The sequence below is a fragment of the Diadema antillarum genome, unplaced genomic scaffold, assembly GCF_040938485.1.
Source record: "Diadema antillarum isolate AM-2024a unplaced genomic scaffold, OU_Dant_1.0 scf00000029, whole genome shotgun sequence".
NCBI lineage: Eukaryota > Metazoa > Echinodermata > Echinoidea > Diadematoida > Diadematidae > Diadema > Diadema antillarum.
Window position 1 is genome coordinate 8,909,452 of NW_027270918.1, and position 25,715 is coordinate 8,935,166.

Genomic DNA, 25,715 nt, shown 5'->3' on the forward strand with positions numbered 1-25,715 from the left:
ATTCTCCTTTTCTGGACCAAAATTCTGGAATTCTCTGGATAATGATATAAAAGAAGCTTTAAGTTTTTACACATTTTCTTTAAAGTTAAAGAATCATCTAAAAACTTTGTACGCAGTATAATAATTCATTCTTCTTTTTTACCTTTGATTTTCAAAGTTGTTGTTGCTTCGTTATTCTCACTATATACTCTTTCTTCATCAGCGAGCCCGTGCTTCTGTGCCTCCAGTGCCCTGGTTATGACCCACCATTTCCCTCTCCTCTCCCCTCTCCCCCCCCCCCCCCCCCCCCCCCCCCTTGTCCACCTCGGACTTACTACCTTCTTCACTACTATATCTTTCTATCCTCTCATCATTTTTTTTTCCTTACAAGAGAGCCGCCATGACTGTGTTTGTTAATGTGCGTCCGTAATTATATGTGTGCATGTATGTGTGTATTACTCTGTCTGTCTTTTTTTTTTTTTGCTACCGCTTAGGGAAATTTGTTGTTGTTGTTGCTGTTTGCAATTATATATATATTTTTCTCTTTGAGGGGACTGCATTTTACAAACTCTGCTTTTTAGCAGTCCCCTCCATTTCCAGCAATATTGTTTATGCATTTACCACAGTGACGTAACAGTTATTTGTATCTCTGTTGATATTACCTGTATCTCTTTTACAATGTTATTCTGTTCATCGCATTGTGGTACTGATTTCATGACGTCTGTGTATATCAGCGTTTCTTTGTATTTCTTATCTATTGTTTGTTGGAAGTGAAATAAATCAACTTGAACTTGAACTTGAAATCTTGTAAAAACTCAGACGACGAGGATCGATTTATTTTGATATGCAACTTTGTTTTTATTTCTGCATTGAAATTTCTTTTTCATAAATGTAACCTAGTAAATTGAACAAGGTAAAAACATTGAATCAAAAAGTTGAAACAGGGAAGTGATTATTGAAGTGTTCGACATTATACATGTAGGTCTACTCCATGAAAATGCAAAATGAAGACGAGCAGGTGTTATTTCAGGCATACGCAAACTTAATTAATAATCAAATGTATACCTGCAATAATATGTTCAAGAGACAAATTAAGTATCAAACTTTGATTATAACTTCACAGGAGAGCAAAACAAACGCTTGACGAGCCCAGTAACTGAGGATAGGGCCCAATGACCTCAAAAAGTGTTTGTACAATGCGACAAATTGAAAAGCAGATCCGCCCCTAAATGAATTAACTCAAAAAGAACGAGAAAAACATATCCTCACATACAGCATTCCAAAATGGCAAAAATAGATAAGAAATAAGGAATCATTTTGAAATTTCACATTTTCGGAAAACATATAACCAGTCCTTATGAATATTTAAATGAACGAGTTGATGATGTGATTCCCTTTATGCAATTTTCATTTACCTTTGAGGCCTATTATGAAATTCAGGGAAAAGGTTTTAGCTATTAGGCCTACATTTAACAAGTACCAGGTAAAAGCATACTGCCATTAAAAGTCATTGTTAACATTTGTTCCTTTTTATTTTGGTTGACATTTTTGTCATAGAATGCCCTGTAGGCCTATGTTATGAAATGAATAAGAAATTGTGAGAGCATAACATCACTAACCTGTCGATTTGAATATTCATAACGACTGGTCAAGAGGTGTTTTCCAAAAAAAAAAAATGAATTTCAGAAAGTCATAACTTCCTTATTTCTTATCCGATTTCGATTATTTTTTGCGCAGTTCTGCAGGGGATTTTTTTTTCTTCTCTTTCTTATGAAATTGATAAAGTTCTGGAGTGGCACTCTCTTCTTTAAGGGGATATACTCAAGTCACTACTCACTGTGACGGAGAAAAAAATTTAAGAAAATGAAGATATTGTATAGTGTAGCGGCGTATCGTGCAAAAAAAAGGAGAAAATTATTGTGAATATTTTGCATTAGCTGTTTGTTCGTGATAGTGAATATGTCTTTATGTTCATGCTTATTGTGTAGGGTCAGTTCGGGGCCTATGGAACAGAGAAGGAGAAACAGCTAGACACTATACAGCTGCTCTAATGATCCTCATATTGATCTATTAACATCGTACTATCTTTGAGCTGAGATTAGGGATTAAAGAGTCATATTGAACACAGAAGGAAATTGTTTGAACGAGTAATTTGTGTTTAAAAAAAAAAATGCTGTTTGGCTATACTCTCATGCTCCGAAAGGGGTCGAAAGAGTTTAGTATTTAAATCAACTCAGCTTGACTCAAGTCAATACATTCCCGTAGAGTTGCAGTCACTGCAGCCGTTCCCGGGGGATCCGGGAGGTAGGATTGATAAATGTCGATGTCACTGAAGATAACAGTAGGATGTGAGAGAAAAGGGTGGCTTGGCACGGTAACCGCGGCGCGGCTCCATGCATCCTCTTCACGGCTCTGATCCCCACGTCGGTTTCGCCCATTCGAAACGGTTGATCACAGTGGCTAGTCTTAACTTTGTTCTTCGTATTTGTTATGTGCTTGTAAATATCTGTAAACAAACTGTATTATAATGTAAATAACATAGTCTGCAAGACTCTTCAGCTTATTGAAGGAGGCAGACTAAGAAGAAGAAGAAGAAGAAGAGGCCGTGCACGCCCATCCCTTCCATTTCCAGGCCCTTGATGGATTATGCATAACTTCTACATACACTGTGCGTATACGCGTGTAGAATCCGTGCCCCTGCCTACTGTGCTGCGTGCGGTGGAGTTGAGTTCGACATCGGATACGCTGACGACCTCGTATTGCGCTCCTTAGCTAGCTCAGCCAGCTCATATCAGTAGGTATGCGATGTTGGCAGCCCATTATTTTTCATGATTATATTTGAATTGTGATTAAGGAACATTTAGACCCGCTGTGTGGAGAGATTGTGTGTGCCACCGCATCATACAGGAGGAGTGTAGTTCTATAACAGTCCCATACATTTCAATTTGTGTTAGTTAATGTAAACCACGTGAAAAAAAATGTGTAAATTGGGTCTAACCAAACGTTAGATCTAGAGGATCTAACCGTTATAATTATGTGTCCAACACATCGACACCCTAATTTTTTTCTATCAATAGATACTTAGAATATCTCACAATTTGCCTGAAATTTTACTCACTACTCTGACTCACATGTCAAGAAAGTAAATTTAGGCCTAGAATTCTAGAGTTCTACTCTGAATTCACAAGCGCGCATTAAAAATGCGATTTGCGGTACACGCTCCAACTTTCCAAGATAATTGATGCCTGCTTCGAACTCGTGGGTTCTTATTTTGACGCCCTCGGTTGCGCCGTAATTTTTTAAACCAACACCCGTACCCTCTATTGACAATACGGGTGAAACGCACGCAATGCTTTTCCAATGCAATGGTGCATTTATAATCTATGGAATTATTGTTTTGCTGTTGATCTTGTTTATTATCAAGTTTTTTAGTAATTGGACATCATCAAATCCCCAGTGAAGAATGCAAAACCACTGCATGTAGTCTCATGCATAAAAGTTTGTTCTTTCCGCACATGTCATCACTATAAATTATAGCGGGGTGTTGGTTTCAATGTACAGAGTCGATGTGTTGGACACCTACTAGAACTGGTTACGGTAACTTTACCCATTCACTGTTGGCCAAATCGGGATATCGGTCCCCTCTTGTCCTGCGTGTGTGTCTTCACTATGTGCTAAGTCTATGGAAGTTGAAAGCAGTCACCGGCTATGACGAGATGAATGGCGGTGAATGGAGTGGTGGACTATTTCATGATTATGCCTCACTGTGTTGGTTAACTTGAATAGGTCAGATAATAATTAAGGCATCACCATGAAAACGGTCAGCAGAGAATGCGGGCATAGATTTACTCTGATATTTTCTTCTTCTTCTTCTTCTTGTCAGTAGTCTGCTTCCTTCAACCTTGAAGATTCTTGCAGAACTTGGTGATAGTGTGTGTCATAGGGGTAAGGTGCATGTGCCAATAATTTACAGGGTGCAAGTAAAAACTGCCTCGATTCTAGCTGTTGCTGCCTTCCGTCAGCAGGAGACGAAAGGCGTTAACTGAAGAGGCCGTCACAACATCGTCAGGGAGGGCATTCCAGGATCTAACAGTTCTAGGAAAGAAATGAGTTTTGGTGCTGTTGTGTCCGGGATTGAGGGATGTGGTAGCCTTGGGTGTTCACACCTCTGGATGGTCTGGTGGATTTGGTGATGAAAGCCTCCCAGTTGAATGGTACAAGCTGGGTGTGGATCTTGTAGAACATCACAAGACGCAGATGTTCACGTCTCTGTTGTAGTGATGTCCATCCCAGCTCCTGCAGCATTGATGATACACTTAATGTATTCCGATATCGGTTTAGAGTGTATCTGGCTGCCCTCCGCTGGATCATCTCAATCTTGCTGATATTCCTTGCAGTTGATGGATCCCACACGGAGGAGGCATATTCAACTAGAGGTCTGACCAGTGTTCTGTATGCTGTGGTTTTCGAGTTTCTTGCACAGCAGCAGCAGAAGAATTAAGAATCTTTGTTTGCCCCATCCTGTTGATTGTATGTAAATTTAATATTAAAATGAAGGGGGTAGGGCCCTATAATGTAAAATAAAAGTTCCTTATCAATGCACCCAAGGCAACACACACACTTGTTTTGCTGTATTTCTACCACTTTACACTTGTTAGCTAACGTACGAATGCTGTACCCCCCCCAAAAAAAAAAACAAACTAAAAACGACAAAAAACAAAAAACTGCAAATTGTTAGTTTATTAATATCATAAAATGTGTACTATGAAATTGGAAATTTTCGCAGTATTGAAATTTTCGCCCATTTCGTGCAACCAGAAACTAGCGCAAATATAAAAGCATGTGAATGTATTTGCTTGCCGTATAGTCCAATAGTGGATGTCTTGATTCTGCGGAATTAAAAACACTCAAAAATTGTCTTACACGGTCTAGCACGAAAAATAAGTCGCAGGAAAACATCCACTTCTACAGTATAATGTTATATAGTCAGGTGTTCTCAAAAAACTCCAAAAGCATTGAAAATCTTGTGAAATCTGTAAGCTTGTAAACTTGTGATTATGGTGTGATGTACGGATCTTGTGATTATTTAGAGTACACAGAAGCAGTACATCCAGTAGGGAGTCGATTGCTGTTCCAAGTGAATTACTAGTAAAACAATTATGAATGTCGGAATTTAATGTGGGGCAGCATGATTTTGAATGCATTTTAGCACAAAGAACAACTGGTGCCTGGTAATTTTCTGTAGTACATGTATTAGATAGCTGCTGTTATAGGGTGATTTCACGGAGCACGCGAACGATTTGCGAAGGACGCGAATGGCAAAATCCAGCATTCGTATTTTAGCCTGCAAAAGATCGCCAAACGAACGTGAGGGTTCGGAAGCGTCGTCAATTGTTCGCGAATGTCGTTTTTACTTCGGCGAGAATTTCAAAAAAGTTTGAAATTTTTTGCGAACCTTTTCCGCACGCTTGGTCGTGATTTGCTCATGAATTGTTCTCGAAAGTGTCTTTAAAGCCTCGTCATATGCGCAAGACCTTCGCAAGACACGCGCGATGTTCGCAAAATGTTCGTGAAACCCCAAACAGACTCCGAAACTATGGAGAATGTCTCGCGTATGTTACGCGAAATCTGCGAAGTTTTTCCGATCATTTTACGACGTAATCGCAAACTGTTCGCGTACCTTTTGAGATATTCTTGCGAACGTTTAGCGCACGTTTGGGGGATGTATGACCTATTCGTTTTCTACAAATAAAAATCGTAGCATACATCTAAACATCAAAGAATTATTAACAACTATAGTAACAAAAGAAATTAAAGACTAGCAAAGAGAAAGAAATGTTTGATATACAAAAAAAAGAAAAAATCACAGAATACACTTAAAATTAATCTAAAGTATGTAAAATTTCATTTAAACTGTAGAGATTATGTGTTGGAGGAACTGCAAAAAAAAATAAAAGGCTTTACTAATGGAGATAGGCATTAGGGAAAAAAAAATGTAGGCAAGCACACGATAGAGAAATGAGAACAAAAGAAAGGAGAAATAGAAGGAAAGAACAAAATTTCAACTCAAGACAGCTTCCACCTCTCCTTGGGTACATTTTCTCCCATGATTACTAGAAAATTTTCGTTGTTTGCATTTCCGTCGCGTGTTCTTCGTGTACGTAACATGCTGTACTTTAGCAATGATGCACACGACATTCGCACATACGTCGTGAAAACTTCGCACAAATTGCGCAAGAATAGTTTTTGGCTTCATTGTCGGAACACATTCGGAGAAAAACTTTTCCGAATGTTGGTTTTTGTCATTCGCGTCCTTCGCAAATCGTTCGCGTGCTCCGTGAAATCCCAGCCTAAGGCACCAGCCTAATAGTAACAATACATGCGCTGAAGAGCATTAAATGAAAAGCTCCAAACTACTGTATACGTCAAATATTTCGCGAGGTTTTTATTTTCACGAATTTCGCGAGTCAGGTGCTATTCGCGAAATTAAAGACACACAAAAATATTGACTCTGACCCCGTTGTGAATGTGACGTTAGTGTGTACACTTCTCCGTTCAGTACAGGACTTCACGATCGCAAATTTAACCACACGCGAAATCGTCGGGAATTCCCGATTCGCGAAAATTTAGACTCGCGAAATATATGGCGTATACAGTAAATGGGTATTGCTACTGTGGCAGCTTAAACATTTAATGTAAGTTATAATGATTGTATACAATGATTGTAAGATTTTTCAAGTCATTGGAGTGAAAATACTTGTACTCCTACCTGTCCTTGAAACAACAGCAACAATAATATAAATTTGTTATATTCCATTTCTCATGCATCAATAAAATGTGTTCTGTTTATTTGTCATGGTACTTGAATGTGACAATAGTATTGTTATGTGGGTTTCTTATTTCCACAGAGTTCTTGTTGGTTACGGACTGAAGCATCTGTCATTGCCATGGCCAATCCTCTGCCAGCTATTGCCTTTGGTGTTGCATTGTCTGCTTTCATCTTCAACTTTGCCCTTCACAAAATTGAAGAAGGTATTTCTGTGTAAAAATTCTCTAATAATTATATAATCTACAACAAAGTTTACCTGTGCTTACTTTTATCTGCTCTAGGAATATGCATCAAATTCAAATGAAGATTGGTGTACACGTGTGATTTGTCAGGCTGTTTTCATTTTCATACAAGAGATGCCTGTCAGTTTGATGCACCCCAACATGTTTGAGAATAAAAACTTTATCAATTAGATTTCAAATAAGATTGAATTTGGAACAATGTCTTGGTATGATATCCAGAATGACATGTTACTTGTGTGATATAATAATGTAATACCTATTCTATTTCCAAATCTGGGAGGAAATGTAAGAGGTTAATGAACTTTGTATTGCATGTCCTTTATGCGTAAGAAAATTTCATGTCGTAGGACCTTAGATTTATAAGTTAAAGCCCTATCATGATAGTTTGATGATTAATTGAACATTTATATTAGGCCTGATAAGAAGGTAAACAATTGCAGAATATTTATCATTCATCTTAGAATCGAGGTGATATGCAGTCCAGGTGATGAACAGTATAAAACATACATGTCTCATGCATATTATTCCCTTTGTTGTAGTCTTTTTTTGTGTATTTTATTTACATAGGTCATGTTGGTGTGTATTACAGGGTAAGTTTTATCCCCATTCTTTTTCCTATTTTTCGTATTTGCATGTAATGTTTACAATGACCATTCACAATGAATGCAATGCATACAGCTCCATTTAATTGTTTGTACATCACAAGGCTGTTTTTAACCCGTTCCTTCCCCAGTTCTTTGAGTGCCTTCAATGCCTCAAAACGAGATTCTTTTTGCCCATCAACAGAGAACAGATAGGTTGGTAATCCACCTGTGCGAAAGCAGTCAAACAGTGCATGTATCCCCTTTCCATGGTCAACTACATGTGCCATCGAACAATGGAAATATCAATCGGGTGCGAGGTATGAATACAGCGTATGCTGATGGGCTCACAGCCTCTTTTGTTCTACACAAAACCAGGCACCTGTATTGGATGACTGGGGTCAGCGAACACAGAAATCTACTGAGCTCAGCTTTGACCGCTCTGCACATGTTCATATAAGTTTTTTAGCGGAACAAGCGCTAACTAAATCAGAAGAAAGGTAAATTATTCTGTGAAATACGCATTTTCCCAACAGAAAGAGAATGAATACTGATAGAATATACTTATCTCTTTATCAAACCCATTTTTCTGGTCATTTTACCACAAAGAAACAAAAATTTAGGCCACGAAGGCAAGCACTCGTGTCTTCATATTGGGAACCTGGTATACCAGGTTCCCATATATATATTTCAGTTGCTCCCAAGGGAACCTGGTATACCAGGTTCCCGTAACGAACGGATTAGTGTGGGGGGACTTTTTGAACAAATATTTTGATAAAGCTACTGCTGGCAGGGATGTTTGCCTTTAATCCCTGAATAGATGTAAGATAAGACATTCGTAATATAAGGAATGGAAAGGCAAATGACATTTGCATAGAATTAGAAAGATAATCTGCTTTTCCTTCCTTGTCAATGGAAGTTTGTGTGATTGCTTTCATGCGTTCCTCTTGTTTTTACAAAAGTTGTTTGATGAAACGTTTTGGTAATTTTTGGCGGATTAATTCAGCTCCCTGAAGTGACAAATGATGTAAGGTCAGATTTTCTATCTCATCTCATCATTACCTACAATCAGCATATTTTCGAATGCATTGGACTACTTTATATGAATTGAGGGTATATGCTATTTGCTTTTCAAAGTTTAGACCCCCCACCAAAAAAAAAAAAAAAATGTGTACTGAAAGACTGATTTTAGGAGGAATTTTGTGTATCATATTACAGTTACATGATAAAGAATCATGTTAATGTGGAATTATGCAATTAGAATTTTTGAAATTCTAGCAGGAATTCTATGGCTTCGCCAGTTTATTTTTCCTTTTTTGTTAATCCCCCCCCCCCCCCAAAAAAAAAAGAAAAATAGAAAAACAACAAACAATGACCAACTGCCCAACTGACTTACCAGCTGACCAAACAGATATTTTGAGTTTATTGGAAACAGAATGCTTGCAATTCCTCTCCTCCATGTTTGGCTCCTTACAATCCTAGGGTGGTGCCTTATTATCATCAACAAGTGGTCCTGGCTTTCATGTAATGGTTCCATTCATTACATCTTACAGAAGTGTGCAGGTAAGATGTCCATTTGTTTGTAGCATGACTGTTTTCAAACTGTGACTTAAATTCATATAATTATACTGAGGCCAAGCATTCACAGTAACAGCATTGCATGTCAATACTGTCAAATCTGTGCAGTATTTTTTTTTACCCACGCCGATGAAAATCGGCAGGGGGTTATGTAAAGGGTTCCGTATGTTTGTTTGTTTGTTTGTCTGTTTGTTTGTTTGTTTGTTTGTTTTTGTTTGTTTGTTTGTTTGTATGTTTGTTTGTTTGTTTGTTTGTTTGTTTGTTTGTTTGTGTACAAGATAACAAGAGAACGGGTAAACGGATTTGCACGAAATGTTCAGGGAATGTTTGGATAATGACAGGAAAGAATCGATTAGATTTTGGTGATAATCGGTTGACCCTTGCAAATTCTGTGTGACCTTGAAGTTTTGACCCCATGGTATAGTGACCATTCCGAAAATTTCCCGTTTCTCACTTTGCGATTTTCCGCTACCATACGAACACATAAACTCCCCAACGATCCGACTTCGCTGCTCAAATGTTCGTAAGAATTCCGAAATTTACGTTTAGGCCTATTTGAGGGACTTTGATATTTGATGATTTTTCAAATTAACATTGATTGTTTTTTTCGTTGGAGGAGCATTTTGCTCGGTCGCAGTGACACTGCACGATATGCGTGCTCAATGTCAATGCGTGTGCAAGGCCGCTGAAAATGCATCGCGCTCTACACTGTTGGTGCAAAATTGCACCGGGGACGTTGCGGCGCTCGTTGGTGGCCGAATACTGGTGCAGTAGACATTTGCATTCAACCCTTGCATTGAATAATTCCCGTAGACACTAATCACAGGGGTAATTGCCTAGGGGGTACGTAAATTTTGTTTTTCTTTTTTGCTTTTGTGGATACCATCAAAGATCGTACACTCATACGACCTTTGATATTTGATGATTTTTCAAATTAACATTGATTGTTTTTTTTCGTTGGAGGAGCGTTTTGCTCGGTCGCAGTCACACTGCACGATATGCGTGCTCAATGTCAATGCGTGTGCAAGGCCGCTGAAAATGCATCGCGCTCTACACTGTTGGTGCAAAATTGCACCGGGGACGTTACGGCGCTCGTTGGTGGCCGAATACTGGTGCAGTAGACATTTGCATTCAACCCTTGCATTGAATAATTCCCGTAGACACTATTTCATAGGGGTAATTGCCTAGGGGGTACGTAAATTTTGTTTTTCTTTTTTGCTTTTGTGGATACCATCAAAGATCGTACACTCATACGACCTTTGATATTTGATGATTTTTCAAATTAACATTGATTGTTTTTTTCGTTGGAGGAGCATTTTGCTCGGTCGCAGTCACACTGCACGATATGCGTGCTCAATGTCAATGCGTGTGCAAGGCCGCTGAAAATGCATCGCGCTCTACACTGTTGGTGCAAAATTGCACCGGGGACGTTGCGGCGCTCGTTGGTGGCCGAATACTGGTGCAGTAGACATTTGCATTCAACCCTTGCATTGAATAATTCCCGTAGACACTAATCATAGGGGTAATTGCCTAGGGGGTACGTAAATTTTGTTTTTGTCGCCGCCGAACGAGTTCGAGCAGGGGACTATGAAACGGGCTCCGTACGTGTGTGTGTCCGTGTGTCCGTGTGTCCGTGTGTCCGTCCGTCCGTGTGTCCGTCCGTGTGTGCGTCCGTGTGTGATCAAAATGTTCAAAATGCTACTCCTTCGCCATTTCTAACCCAATTTTGATTCTGTTTGCTTTATATGATAGCACTACATGGGAGCTTTGAAACTTCTATACAGAATTTCAATTGTGACCTTTGACCTTGACCTTTGACCTATATTGTACATTTTGCTTCAAAATGCTACTCCTTCGCCATTTCTAACCCGATTTTGATTCCGTTTGCTTTATATGATGGCACTAGGTGAGGGCTTCAAAACTTCTACACAGAATTTTGACCTTTGACTTCTTTGACCTTTGACCTTGATTTTTGACCTATATTGCACATTGCCTACAAAATGCTACTCCTTTGCCATTTCTAACCCGATTTTGATTCCGTTTGCTTTATGTGATGGCACTAGGTGAGGGCTTCAAAACTTCTACACAGAATTTTGACCTTTGACTTCTTTGACCTTTTACCTTGATTTTTGACCTATATTGTACATTTTGCTATAAAATGCTACTCCTTTGCCATTTGTAACCCGATTTCAATTCCGTTTGCTTTAAGTGATGGCACTAGGTGAGGGCTTCAAAACTTCTACACAGAATTTTGACCTTTGACTTCTTTGACCTTTGACCTTGATTTTTGACCTATATTGCACATTGCCTACAAAATGCTACTCCTTCGCCATTTCTAACCCGATTTCGATTCCGTTTGCTTTATGTGATGGCACTAGGTGAGGGCTTCAAAACTTGTACATAGAATTTTGACCTTTGACTTCTTTGACCTTTGACCTTCATCTTTTTACCTATATTGTGCATTTTGCTACTAAATGCTACTTCCGGCGTAATTTCTACTTTTCCTTGTTCTTTTTTGCTTTTGTGGATACCATCAAAGATCGTACACTCATACGACCTTTGATATCATCACACTCTCGGCTTGCTATAATCAAAATATCCCGCAAGAAAACGGCGTATTTCTCGATTTTTAGCGCTTTTTCCGCGACCCGTCGCGTAGACAATACTCTTAAAACTGGACTTAATTCGCGCGCGCTTGGAAAAGTTCCGATTCTGCACTTTTGACGGTGGAATTTGGGATTTTCGATGGATTTTTGGAGGAGACTTAAGGACTTTCCTGTACGTGAATGAGTGTTAATACCGTATGTGTAATGATGTGATTTGCGTGTGATGTGACTGTAGAACCAAAGATCGTACACTTCAGTGTACGATCTTTGGTAGAACTCACTGGCTGGTGATAAAGCACACTGGCAATTAAGTGGCCGAATTCTGGTAGATGACCGAATGCACATTATGTTTACCCCGACTTTGTACTTAGGCGTGGGTCTGCCGCCTTTGATGGCCCCTCTCTAGTTCCTACTGAGTTTTATTTATTTATTTTTTTTTGCATGAACGCTAAGTTCAATAGTACCTAATTTTTCTTTTTCTATTTTGTACATTCTTACTAACAAGCTCAAGATAACCGATATGAACCTCATGGTCTTCTGTTGACCTAAGATAAAGGGATTAGACAGAATTTATTACTTTCCTGGAGTGGAGGTAGGTACGTCATTTTATGTTCTTGGCGATATGCGTAGTATGTTCCACAAATTTTTGAGTAGACCAATATTTGTGAAGTTTGCAAATTTTGCAGATATTACCTTCAGTAGCACAAAATGACTTTATGTAGTAGTTCAAGGTTGAAAATCACAAAAGTTTTCTCCTGAAAAGCAGTGATGATTATTAATTTTATTTCTGGGGTTCAGGAGCATGAGTTTAATCACTTACAAAGTTGTTTTGCAAGTCCTAATTCATGAAATTAATTTTGTATCCAGTACTTCCATTTCTTTGACAAAGCACAGCGCTTAATAAGTAGTCACTCATGCCCACATCTTTGCTATGCATTCACATATCTTACAGCGTGTATACATATGTATTGCTGAAGAGCAGAGATGTCACATAATGATTTTCCTCAGAAAATTTCTGTCTGGAGGGGGAAAAGACAAAGAGGTCACAACTGCTGCAAACATAATCTCTTAAGACTCATATTCTCTGTGTCTGCGACATTTCTGTGGCAACCTGGGGTGTGTTAATTGCACAGTGAGTAGTGAGCAATAGTGAGCAATAGTGAGCAATAGCAATTGCATGTTTACATGCAGCAAACCAGCATACTCATTACTGTACGAGCTGAAATTTTCGCGGTGGTTTTATTTTCGCGAATTTCGCAAATCGCCTTTGAACCGCGAAAATAACAGCACATGAAAATAACAACGCGCTAATAAGTAAATTCAGTTAGACCTTCGCAACCGCGAAATTAACAACACACTAAAATGTCCTCTAAGTAGCAATTCGCGAAAATATCTGTACGCGAAAATTTCAGCTCATACAGTATATTGTATTAAGCTCTACTTTCTTGATTCTACAGTCATCTATATGTATGTATTGTAAACTGTTAGGTAACTGTAGATGTGAAACAAGATATCCCATGTGCCTTCAGTAGACGTGTGTTAGTACAAAACTTGATTCCCACTTTCCATTTGCAGGTCATATCCGATTACGTAACCTATCAAGAATGGCTTGTTCCCGGTTACATTGTGCTTTCTTCATGTATCTCAAGCTAAACTGATGGACTTCATGAGTCTTAAGTGTTTGTTATGCACAGTTTTTAGTAACTCACATGATGCACACACCCACAGACACAGACATAAACCCTCCCACATATGTCTGCACCCAAGACAGAGATGAATGATCTTTGTTAAACTCAGTGTAGACATCATATGAATTTGATTTAAAAACATGTATATATATTTCCATCTTGGACAACTTTTATGCTCCCCATCTACAGACAACTCTGCAGACAGATGAAGTGAAGAATGTACCTTGCGGAACGAGGTGGGTTGTTAGAGGCTTATGACGTGACCACTATGAAGGCTTTATTTCAGATACTTTTGAGGCTACGGTTTTATATGCCATCAATAGATTCAAGGTTCATGAGAAGGTCAGGAGACACATTCTTATCACAGTTAATTGGATCTCATGGGAGAAATATTCTATAAACTCGAGCGAGCAACATACACAAACAAACAAAATTATGGAGAAAAGCATAGTAACCTATCTGTGGAAATCATTGCCACCGTAATATCGGTTTTACGTATTATTTTGCGTGGTGTAACTCTTGAAATAGTCATCGAGGTGATGTGACTGAAATGAAAAGCATGAACACTTGAAAGCTGTGAGTGAAAAGTAATTAATTTTTCTTTATTTTTTCATTTTCAGTTGATATATGTTTTGTTTCCCTGTAGACTTTTTTCAAGCTATATCGCAGATATGCAAATTCAAATCTTGCTAGAGAAAGGAATCATTGTTTATAACGCAATTGCAAAATAAATCATGGATGATCTCTTTTGACATATGCAACAAAAATGGAATATTTCAGAAATAAGTTTGTGGTCACTCTACATCCATTATTGATTGCTGGTTTGAAGAAGTCAGCGAATTTTACAAAGCAACCAACTCGTAATGCATTGGGATTAATATTCCAGGTTAAAGTAAAACTGTATAATTTGTCTATTTCTTGTGCAGTGGAGGAGTGATGATCTACTTTGACAGAATAGAGGTCGTCAATAAGTTACTGCCAGAGATGGTCTTTGAGACAGTAAAAAACTACACAGCAGACTACGACAGGACGCTCATCTTCAACAAGATCCACCATGAGCTGAATCAGTTCTGCAGTGCCCACCATCTACAAGAAGTGTACATTGAACTGTTTGGTAAGTCTGCCCTGTGGGGCTTACATTGTTACCCACGCAGATGAAAATCGGCAGGGGGTTATGTGAAGGGTTCCGTACGTTCGTTCGTTTGTTTGTTTGTTTGTTTGTTTGTTTGTGTACAAGATAACAAGAGAACGGGTAAACAGATTTGCACGAAATGTTCAGGGGATGTTTGGATAATGACAGGAAAGAATCAATTTGATTTTGGTGATAATCGGTTGACCCTTGCAAATTCTGTGTGACCTTGAAGTTTTGACCCCATGGTATAGTGACCACTCCGAAAATTTCCCGTTTCTCACTAGTTTTCTATATGATCGATGGTGGTGTCAATGGTGATATAAACAGTGATAATGATTATGATACTGATGACACTGACAGTCATTTCAAATGAGAATGCAGAAGTCGAAGATGATGATGATATAGTCAATGCAGGTGACGATGTGAGGAAGATGACATTCCTGTTGGTAACTGTCATTTCAAATGAGAATTATGATAATTATGATGATGGTGCAGATTGTGGGAGACGAGAGACTCGTATACTAGGTAAATGTGTAAATTGCTCTGCGATAACTAAGAAATGCTTCATTGTAGTAAATTTGTGCTGTCATTATTTCCATGTTATCAGGTTAGTGGAAGTCATTTCTTTTAAGCATATATTTGCATTATGTATTAGAGATGATTAATGAACTCTGATTACTTTCATTAGTGTTTGTTCATAAATTGATTTGTTTTTGTTGTGTCATGAGGTGGTGAGAAGTAGTGAGAAGGGCGTGCAGCATGTGAGAGTAAAACCTTGACTGCTCTTCTGTAATACTTCTTGTAGTCTACTAGACACAAAAGGATTTGTAGGATGCCAGGATTTCTTTGGAGTCTTGAGTTCAAATCTCTTTCAGTCTAAAGATACCAGATGCTCAGGGACAGTAAAGCTGTAGTCATTCAAAGCCTCAAATTCTGCAATGATGAACAAAGAAATGATGGAGTTTAGTCTTCAGTCATACTATGCTTGTTAAAAATCTTGCTTCTAGATCAAATTGATGAAAACTTGAAGAAAGCACTTCAACAAGATCTGACAGTAATGGCTCCTGGCTTGACAATCCAAGTAAGTCTAAACTGAATGGGAACTTTGGTCTTGAGTGCACATAATCTGTTTGGTATATGATCACTGAAGTCATTAAGGGGGGCATTTGCACCAAAGCATTATGTTGATTCAGTCAATGCAAACAAATTAGTGAAACACTCTATGAAAAAATGTGTGAAATGTTAAACAAATGGGTTAGTTCCATGATATGCTGCACATTCAAGATGGCAACTCTACAACTATTCATGGTGTCACAGTAGTATGGCAATAGATGATTAGAAAATGCAATCAGAATTTCACAGAAATTCACTTTTAGTCTTCTGTGACATCAAAAGCACACTTTACCAATATCCTTTAAAGTCACAGGGAATAATATTTGTCCTAAAGTATCTCAACAACTGTTGGAGGGAATGTGTACTGTTCATACAAAATGAAAATCTAAATAGATGTTTTCTGAACAATTTTATTTTAAACTGAAGCACTTTTTAGACCCTTACATTAATAGACTTTCTTTGTTACAATGGCACTATCAAAAGTTGTACTGGTGACAGCGGAAATGGATGACAACCTATATTACCACAAAATTTAGACTGATCTAAAAGGTAGTTAAGATAATGTATTTTCACCCTTCAAAGTGTTATCAAACAATATTAATTTATACCTAAGGGTAAAAAAAAAAAATCATATTGTGTATGTTCTGTATTGCAATAAGAATATTATTATGGAAACTGTGATATCAAAATGATTTGTATCTCCTGCAGGCAGTGCGAGTCACCAAACCAAAAATTCCAGAGAGCATCAGGAAAAATTTTGAACTCATGTAAGTAAACTCTGTGTAGTGATCACTCATCAGAAACAGTTGTTAGATTTGCCAGTTTCTTTTTTTACCTAAGTGCATGCATTTAGGTATTTCCAGAGAGTATCAGGAGAAATAGAATTCATGTAAGTTAACTCATTCTATTAATCGCTCATCTTTACAGTTTGTAATGTTCAGTAAAATTCTCAAATTTCTCTTGCTGCTTACAAAATGCAATAATTCTACGCTGTTTTCATTACTAATTTTTCTCTAATAAACTTGCCAACAGGAATCTGCAATTCATATGTACTACACTCAGCAAAAAAAAAAAGTAAACACTAAAAAATTCATGTTTTATATACCATATTGAAGGTAATTTAATTGGCTATCAGCGTAGTAGGTCAGTAAAAAGGGAAACTTTACGCATGAGTGAACACCTTTGTTTTTCTCTTCCAAGGCACAAAAGTAAAAATTGCAAAACTGAACAAGTTGTCATTCATGCGTAAGTGCTCTTCCATATGACTATAAGAACAAAAGACAAATTCAACACAATAAGATACATGAATTAAGTTGCAAAAATAACCATATGATCTCTCTAATATCTTTGAAGCCCAAAATATCAATAAAGGCCAAAAATAAGGGAGAAAAATGAAGAATCTTGGGTAAACCCAAATTCAAATGAAATGAGAGAAGAAGCAATATTAACAAAAAATGGTAAAAATTTTAATTTGTTTTCAAATTGGAAAAATTGTAAATAATATTTGGTTCTTTGATTTATGTCATGAATCGTTAAATTACTAAATAAAAAGAGTGAAATAAAGAAATTCTGGTTATTTAATCATCTTTATGCCCTCTGTTGTTTGAAGTTTAAGCTGACAGTAAATTCTTATTTTCCCCCTGTAGTTTCCCATTTTGGTTTTGTGTGAGGTTATAGAAAAACCACACATAGAACAAAAACTGTTTTTGCTATTTCATTCATGTCATCGTGTTAAACTGACTTTTTGTTGTCATTGTTATCTTGAAGGCCATTGCCAAATGAAAGACAGTATGTCAAATTTTGCAATTTTTACCTTTGTGCCTTTGACAGCAAAAATGAATGTATTCACTCATACGTAAAGTTTCCCTTTGTATTAACCTACTAGCTTGATAGCCAATTAAATTACCTTTGATATGGTATATAGTACATTAATTTTCATCAAAATCTTGTATGAAAAATATGAGGCAATTGTGCACTTTACGGCCCTATATTATCGGTACCTCATTCGCCGTATGCCAAGTTGATATCCCATGAACCACCACGCACTGAGCAGCTGGCGAGCTTCTCTCGATCTCTTGCTGTATGGAACGCCGTTTGACAAGTGATAAGGTCACAAGAAGCCCACCTCACTCAATGCGCTTTTGCGAAGCTGACACATTGAACTCTGTGCGATTGCAATGTCGCGTTTCTTTGCTTTCTGCTGCAGGATTATCAACTCAACAATCGAGCTTTTACATTTACAATGTTGCATCGCAGAAAATTGCCACGATCATGGCGCAAAGTGTGAGAAAGTTGACAGTAGTCTGTGATACAATAGATTCCATTTTTGAACCCCCTAGCTTGCACCAGCTCGCCACAGCAGTGACATGAATATTTTTTATGCCTCCTTCATCCCATCCCGATCCGACCCCATCACAAATCTTGCAAACCAACCACGCGTGCGAGGCTTGTGTGTGTGTGTGTGTGTGTGTGTCCATGTAATGGCTGCCCGTAAATCGATAGCTATACACACTTCACACGGCGTCTGTAGATGAAATAAACACTAACAGACTGACGAATCGGGATAAGATTTTGGGGTTTCTTTTATTATTTGATATCTATATTTCACAGAATAATTTCGCCAAGGCCGCAAGTGGACAATAGGTTAATTAGTGATCCCTGCATGAGATATAACGCAGAGTTCATCCATATAAAATCATGATGGAAGCACGTAAGTTTACCACTCATTGAGTTCCCTTGTGTGCCTGTAACAGCACCTTGTTTGTCTAGGGTCTGCTCATGCTCGAGCACGCCACGCCGCACAGGGAAGGGTGTCAGAGCAACCATGTGGCGTACGGTAAGTACTTTCATCACGATCACACACACACACACACTGCATCCCAGCGCGAAATCTCGCACACATGCACACAGTACAGTGCCGGAAGACACTGTCGAACCCGCGGTGCCTGGTAGGTACTCAAATCCGCACACACTGCTCGATTAGGGTAAAATCTCGCACCGATAATATAGGGCCGTGAAGTGCACAATTGCCAAATATGAACTCAAATATTTTTTTACTGAGTGTATTTGATTTCATTTAAGGGAATCAACAAGAAATTGCATCCTTCTCAAATCTCAACAAAGCTCTCTAACCCGTACCTAGCAACACCTTATGACTGATCGATTTAATGGTCATATGGCTGCATTTGTATTGTTTCTGTTTCACCAATTCATCATTTTTAACCCCTTCCTCTCTTGAATGATTGCCTGAAATAGTTTTTTAGTGAGGATATAGGCCTTACATAAGAAATGATGAGAAGACAGTATGTTTTTATCTCCAAATGTTGGCCCATTCTCCTCTGTACTGCAGGGAGAACGAAAAGACCAAGCTGCTGATCGCCGCTCAGCATCAACGAGTGGTGGAGAAGGAGGCAGAGACCGAGAGGAAGCGGGCAGTCATCGAGGCGGAGAAGTCCGCCCAGGTCGCGCAGATCACATACTCGCAGAAAATCATGGAGAAGGAGAGTGAGCAGAGGATATCGCAGATAGAAGGTATCAGATCATACTTGTCTGCTTTCTGAGCTGTGACATTTTGCAATGATGACTATTATCATTTATTTTCTCTCTCTCTCTGTCTCTTCTGAATACACACTTAGCATCTCTTTTACTTCAATGTCTTTTATTTCAAAACTGAAGCTATGATTACTTTATCAGAGCCAGATACAATATTTTGCAGTAATCCTGTAAATCTAAGTCTGGAGGGGAAACATTGTATTGACATCTGTTTCATTCATTCATTCATTCATTCATTCATTCATTCATTCATTCATACATTCATTCATTCATTCATTCATTCATTCATTCATTCATTCATTCATTCATTCATTCATTCATTCATTCATTCATTCATTCATTCATTCATTCATTCATTCATTCATTCATTCATTCATTCATTCATTCATTCATTCATTCATTCATTCATTCATTCATTCATTCATTCATTCATTCATTCATTCATTCATTCATTCATTTTTTTTCCATTTCCAAGAGAAACATACAGATATTTTATAGAAATTGAATACATAAATTTCATCATAATACATAATAAAGGATAAGTTTACAAAATATTGGAAGTATACAGAAATGCTGGAAATGGGGAGGAATGCTAAAAAGCAGTGCTTGTAGGGTGCATTACCCCCACACGTAATACAACAAATTATATGATTGATTGACTGATATACATTAAAAGTGGAAAAACAAAAGAAACTAAGACATGGAGACCTAGAAGTTACTATCCCGAAACAAACACCCTGGACAAATCCTTACACTAAGTCGCTGTCATGTAGGAAGAGAGAGGAGAGAGAGAGAGAGTGTGTGTGTGTGAGAGAAACTTATCACTTGGAGTGAAGATAAAAGACAAAAGAGATAGAAGAAGACTATAACAAGATGAGAAGTTTCTATTCAAAACGTGAATATGGATTTCTATATCTTGACTATCTTTCTCGTGTCCTTCTCTGTGACCAGATGAAACGCATCTAGCCAAAATGAAGGCGAGAGCTGATGCAGAGCTCTACACAGCACAGCAGGAAGCCAAGGCGAATGAGGTTGGTGGAAATTTAAAACTAAAAGCTGCATCCTTTAGTAGCAACGAACCAAATATAAGACTTGTGGAATGTTAAAAAGAATTATAGCCACAATGATTGTATGTGACACACTTTTCACTGTTAAGCCATCGGTGACATGGCATTTGCTCCTGCAACAACTGCTCCTGTCTTATTTTCCCCTAGGACTTAGGGTTTGGATTGGGGCTGTGATAGAGTTTGAGGTTTAGTTTGATGTGAGGATTAGGATTAGAGTTAGAGTTATGTCTGTGTTTAGAAGTTATGTTTCGCTTAGCTTGCAGATATTTCATGGGAGCAATTGTCACAGGAGCAAATGTCATGGAACCTAAGCCATCATATGAAAATTGCAGGAGGTGTTTTTGTTAATCAGGAGTCAAAAAAAGAAGAAGAGGAGGTTTTTAAAACTTGAGTATGGGTCAAATGAAGATGTGGATTCTACCTGCCAAGGACAGTAATGGATATAATCATGGATTAATTGTGGTGAAGAACAACATGATGTGCACACTATGTTGTGTGATATTGTCTTTGTTTGCAGAGTGTGCTGAAGTACTATATCTTTCTCTTGTCTGACAGGTGAAACTAACACCCCAGTTCCTAGAAATGATGAGATACCAGGCCATAGCAGCAAACACTAAGGTCTTCTTCGGCAGTGAGATTCCCAACATGTTCATGATGGGAGATGCGCAGGTAAACAACGAGTGAGGGCTAGCACTTGTGTCAGACTTGACTACAGTGGCAATAAGTGACACATTTTGATGTATCACTTGACCTTGCCCATTCCTAGTCCAGAAGGGTGTGCATTACTGGCATAGTTCCCTGCTTTCCCAAGTGGGTGCAATTACCCCCTGGGCAATTACCCCCTGGGCAACTACCCCGGACCCTTCCCTTGGCCCTTATCCTAATCGAAATCCTTAACCTAATCCTAACCCTAACCCAAACTCTATACCCTAAACCTAAACCTAACCCTTATCTTTACTCTAACCTTATCACTAACCAGTATTTAGCTGGGGGGTAATTGCCCCAATACGTCCCAAGTACATGTACCTGATTGTGCATCTGTCGATTTATGATCTACGATAAGCAGAGCTGTCAGTTACAATGTTCAGTATGTGTTTTTCCTTCCTCAAAAATACAAATATAGGCCTTTTTTTTTTTTTAGATTAAAAAATAAGGATTTGGCGGGCATAGTATTTGCGTGTTTCACAATTTTGGAAAACCAAAATATGATTTTTGCCTCATTTTTACTGTGTATTGTTATATTTATAGAGTGCTGAGGATGCCAACCCTAAATGAGTCCATGCCAACCACATTCCCATTTTTTTTTTTCTGTAACTCACAAATTGTAAAAATAAGAGACTTGAAATACATGTGAAAATTCTCTCATTTGTATACAGGTCATGTCCAATATTTTCATGATAACATAAATATTGATGAGTATAGTATGAATAGTATTTGTGAGTTTCCTATTTATTTAGTCTTTTTTGAAACAAAATATGAGCTTTGCCTTTTAAGAGAAATGTGCTTGTTGTTGTTTTGCTATGCATTGGTAAGCATTTAGAATGCAGAGGTTGGCATGCCTGATTGAGTCCATTCCAACCACATTCCAAACTTTCCTTGTAATACACAACTTGTGAAATTAAGAGATGTGAAATGTTGTTTGTACATTCTTTCATTTTATATCCAAGCTATGGTGTTTGGCAATGTACTATTTTGGCAGTAACATAAATATTGGCAAGTAACAAGTGCATAGTCCACAAACAACTGTACACTTGTTATACTGGTACATATTGAAACTATATCACGAGCTCAAATCCTGTGTGTTTAGAAAATGTGTTGTGTCTGCCTTACAAGACTGACCTTTAGTGATGAGTACAAAATGTTAAAGGAAGTTTGCATTGAACCAGTCTTCTGACTCTAAAACAAAAGTGATATTGTTCAGGGTTTGATAGTTTGATCGCAGGTACACAACACAGGTACACAAATAGAATCCGTAATGATTGACTTCTTACTGCATGTTCATCAGTGTGTTAGATTCCCCTGTGTCTTCCCTAATTGTAGCGCCCTTTCTTTACATCAGAGTTTTCCTCATATTAGCTCAATGAAACTGAGTACTGTAAAATGAGGAATGTTCACATGCATTTTAATTTTGTGAATTTCGCAAGAGCCAAAATTTGCAAAATTAAAATGCATGCTAGGGTGCTTGTCTACACTATATGCATTGAATGTTAGAGGCAACTCGTGAAAATTTCATGCTGCGAAAAAGGCCGTCGGCTCCAATTCGCGAAAATGTTATGCTACGTAGATATTGCGTTTTACAGTATATTTCATCCACTTGTGATTTTATTTCTGAAATCTCATTAATTCTTTTCTCTTGATTTCTTGTTCACCAGTCCTCATCAGTGCAGTCAGTTGCTGCTGTGGCAGAGCCAGACAGTGAAAAACAGTCCACTAAGAAAGCAAAACCAGCTGGAAAACCAATGAGTGTATAACTGATGCCTGAGGAATAGTCAATAGCCTTCAATTAACCCACCATTGTCTGCCTTAATTATGAATGTCATCTCATAACCAAACCACATTAAAACTGCCCACACACATACACACACACACACACACACACACACAAACAAACAAACAAGCAAACAAACAAACAAACACGTAATTGTCTAAATAACACTGCAGTAATGAGTGGGAAAAAAGGAAAACTATGCTTATGCCATTTAGAGTTATTTCACATTAAATATTGTATTATAATTTGAGAAATTGGGCAAAATATGGTCATATTCTTTTAAATTTTGTAGGAATTCATGTGATACATTCATTCTGATTCCTAACACCTCATATCTTTGTAATCTGTGATGGGAAAAAATAATCTGGAAAGTGTTTATATTTGATATCATGATTTCTCTTTTTTTATTCTCTCACAAGTAGGTACTGTTTCATTATGGTTAAAAAAAGATCTTTACATAGAAAGGGCAGGAACTAGGCAGCACCCTGTCCATAACAAATGTGTGACAAAATACAGTGTTATTGGCACCTTGGGTTCTATGAAAGGACTTTTATATGATTGCAGGTTTGATCAATGGGTGTACACAGCAATATGACTATGTGCTAATATTTGTGTTGTCAGTGGAAGAACAGTTGACATGATTTTAAAAGTATTTTTCCCCCTTCTGCACACTGTTAAATGAACTCAGAAAGAACCTTGTGTGTCCTGTAACACATGGTTCATTAAAAATTCTACGCCAGCCGTCACCAAGATACTATATGTGGGAAATCTAAACCCGGTGATCTTTGAAGTTATGTGTTCATATATGTCAGGGATTAAGTATGATTTGAAACCTTTAGACTCTATAATTGACAAAATCTTGAACAGCAGAGCAGACACTACCCTAGCTTACCATCTTAATTTTGTCCATGTCCATCACTGACTTATTTCTTGAGGACGTGTTGATGTGACCAGTTTATTGTCTGCTGTTGTCTATGCAACTGTCTGCCTATCTGTCTGTGCAAAATTACTCTTGTTACCTTGTTTAGTTTGAGTATGGTGCAAGGTGTGAGTGGAACTGTGTTTGATTATGTCAGCATCACTGAATAAGATCTTGGGTTATGCATTCCAAGGTCTCAGGGTCATGTCTTATCTGGCCAATTTTTTTTTTTTCCACACTGGAAGCAATAATTCAGAGAGTGCGGCAAGCATATTTCAATCCATCATGCTACAGTATATTGACAATGTAGCACGATTTATTACATTCTACATTTGTAGATTCTACGAGAAGGTCACTTGTTGTGTTTGAATGGTAACATTCTGCCACAAAATGTTATAAACTTTATGCTCATCTTGATTGTGACAGAGTAGTGTTGTAGTACATACATGTAGCTATACTGTAAAAGTTGAAATTTGTGCAATGTGTAAATTTCATGTACCGGTATTTTGCGCGACCTGAATCCAGTATGAAGATAAAGCATGTGAATTTTTTGCTTGTTAGCTGTGGCATTATAATATGTCTTGATTGCTCAGAATCAAAAACATGAGAAATTCATCTGACCAGGTCAAGCATGAAAAATTACTTTTGCAAAGATTTCCACTTTTACAGTAGTGTAAAAACAACTGTGTAAAGGTCAAATGTCGACAGCAATTCTGATTTGCCTTTTTGTTTTTGTTTTTAAATTAGAGTAACAATCTGGACAAGATGGAGTTAAACATGGTACAAGTGTGTGTAATAGCTGAGCTGGATGTTGTGAAAACTTGAGCTTTATTCATACGAACAGAAGTGAAAAGTCAATTTAATGTCGATTTTTTTAAAAACAATTCCTATGTTATGAGATATCTTGAGAATGACTTTAAAAAACTTGAAGTAGATTGGGTGCAATGATAAATCATGCCCCAAAATGTTGATGGATGCCGGGCATAATTTTGACTCGGATTTCAAAGAACTAGTCTTATTCCTTTGTGAAAAAGTGTTGTATAAACGGCATATAGCAATTTCTCAAGTGAAATCTGGAACTACGCAGATGCAACAGGTTTAGGATGGGAGACGGATGCTCAACAACATTCCTGGCTTAAACATAACATATGTATTTTTAAGTCAGTGTTTATATAATGACCCTCAGCAGTGTAGTGGTGGTTAAGTTGATTCATTAGGGATAATTCGTAGAACATTTCTTTTCTACAGATAAAAGATGGTGAGTGGAGAAGTAATGGAGGTCAAGATCTACATGTACTTTTATTTGACATAGTTATGAAGTTAGAATTTCCTGAATAGACCTCTTTTTAAGATAATGCAAATTAAGACGACTTAGCTTCCTAGACTAATGCTTTTTTTTTTTAGCTTTATGTATTAATTGCTTATGAATGTTCTGTCCTTTCATTAATGACTATTATTGTACACCTCATCAGACAGGCATATTGATTATTTTCTTTTGTCGCATGATGAATGCTGGCTAAATCAATGTTTTTTATATGACTGCTATTTGAGCAATGTGCTGGCTACTTTGGTTGGTAAGTGATTGATACACTTGTATTTATCAATCTACAATGTATCATCCACAATGCTGACATGCCAGTTGCCAACTTGAGAAGTTAAATGTACACTATCCATTGATGAAAAGTATAAAGTATCATTTATGTAAGGCCATTCTTACACATTATGTTTACAGTTTGTACATGTAGCTGTTAAGAAATCTACTGCAGTAGGTATACTGTCACTGAAAATAAATCCTGCAGATCAACTGTACTGAACTGTCAGCATTAAGTATTGGGCATCCAAGGAAGCATGACATTTTGAGTATAGTGTCGATGAACAGTTAATGCAGTGTCAGTGTACTCAGATTAATGCTCAGCTATTACTCTGTCATACCTCTACATA

At 37.7% G+C, this 25,715-nt stretch overlaps 1 protein-coding gene across 2 annotated transcripts; it reads left to right on the top strand.

Moving 5' to 3' along the window:
• The first annotated feature begins 2,691 nt into the window (after positions 1 to 2,691).
• Positions 2,692 to 23,933, top strand: LOC139738826 (erlin-2-B-like). Of its 2 annotated transcripts, none has more exons than XM_071649464.1 (12): positions 2,692 to 2,777; positions 6,888 to 7,011; positions 7,618 to 7,640; positions 9,114 to 9,194; positions 13,693 to 13,739; positions 14,430 to 14,617; positions 15,643 to 15,716; positions 16,457 to 16,515; positions 19,098 to 19,279; positions 20,252 to 20,331; positions 20,923 to 21,036; positions 22,740 to 23,933. In XM_071649464.1, the coding sequence occupies exons 2-12, from the start codon at positions 6,927 to 6,929 to the stop codon at positions 22,836 to 22,838; spliced, it is 1,032 nt and encodes a 343-aa protein (XP_071505565.1). In that variant the 5' UTR covers positions 2,692 to 2,777; positions 6,888 to 6,926; the 3' UTR covers positions 22,839 to 23,933. The 2 variants fall into 2 exon arrangements, with proteins under 2 accessions (XP_071505565.1, XP_071505572.1); XM_071649471.1 differs by having other exon boundaries at positions 2,696 to 2,773.
• Positions 23,934 to 25,715: the final 1,782 nt, after the last annotated feature.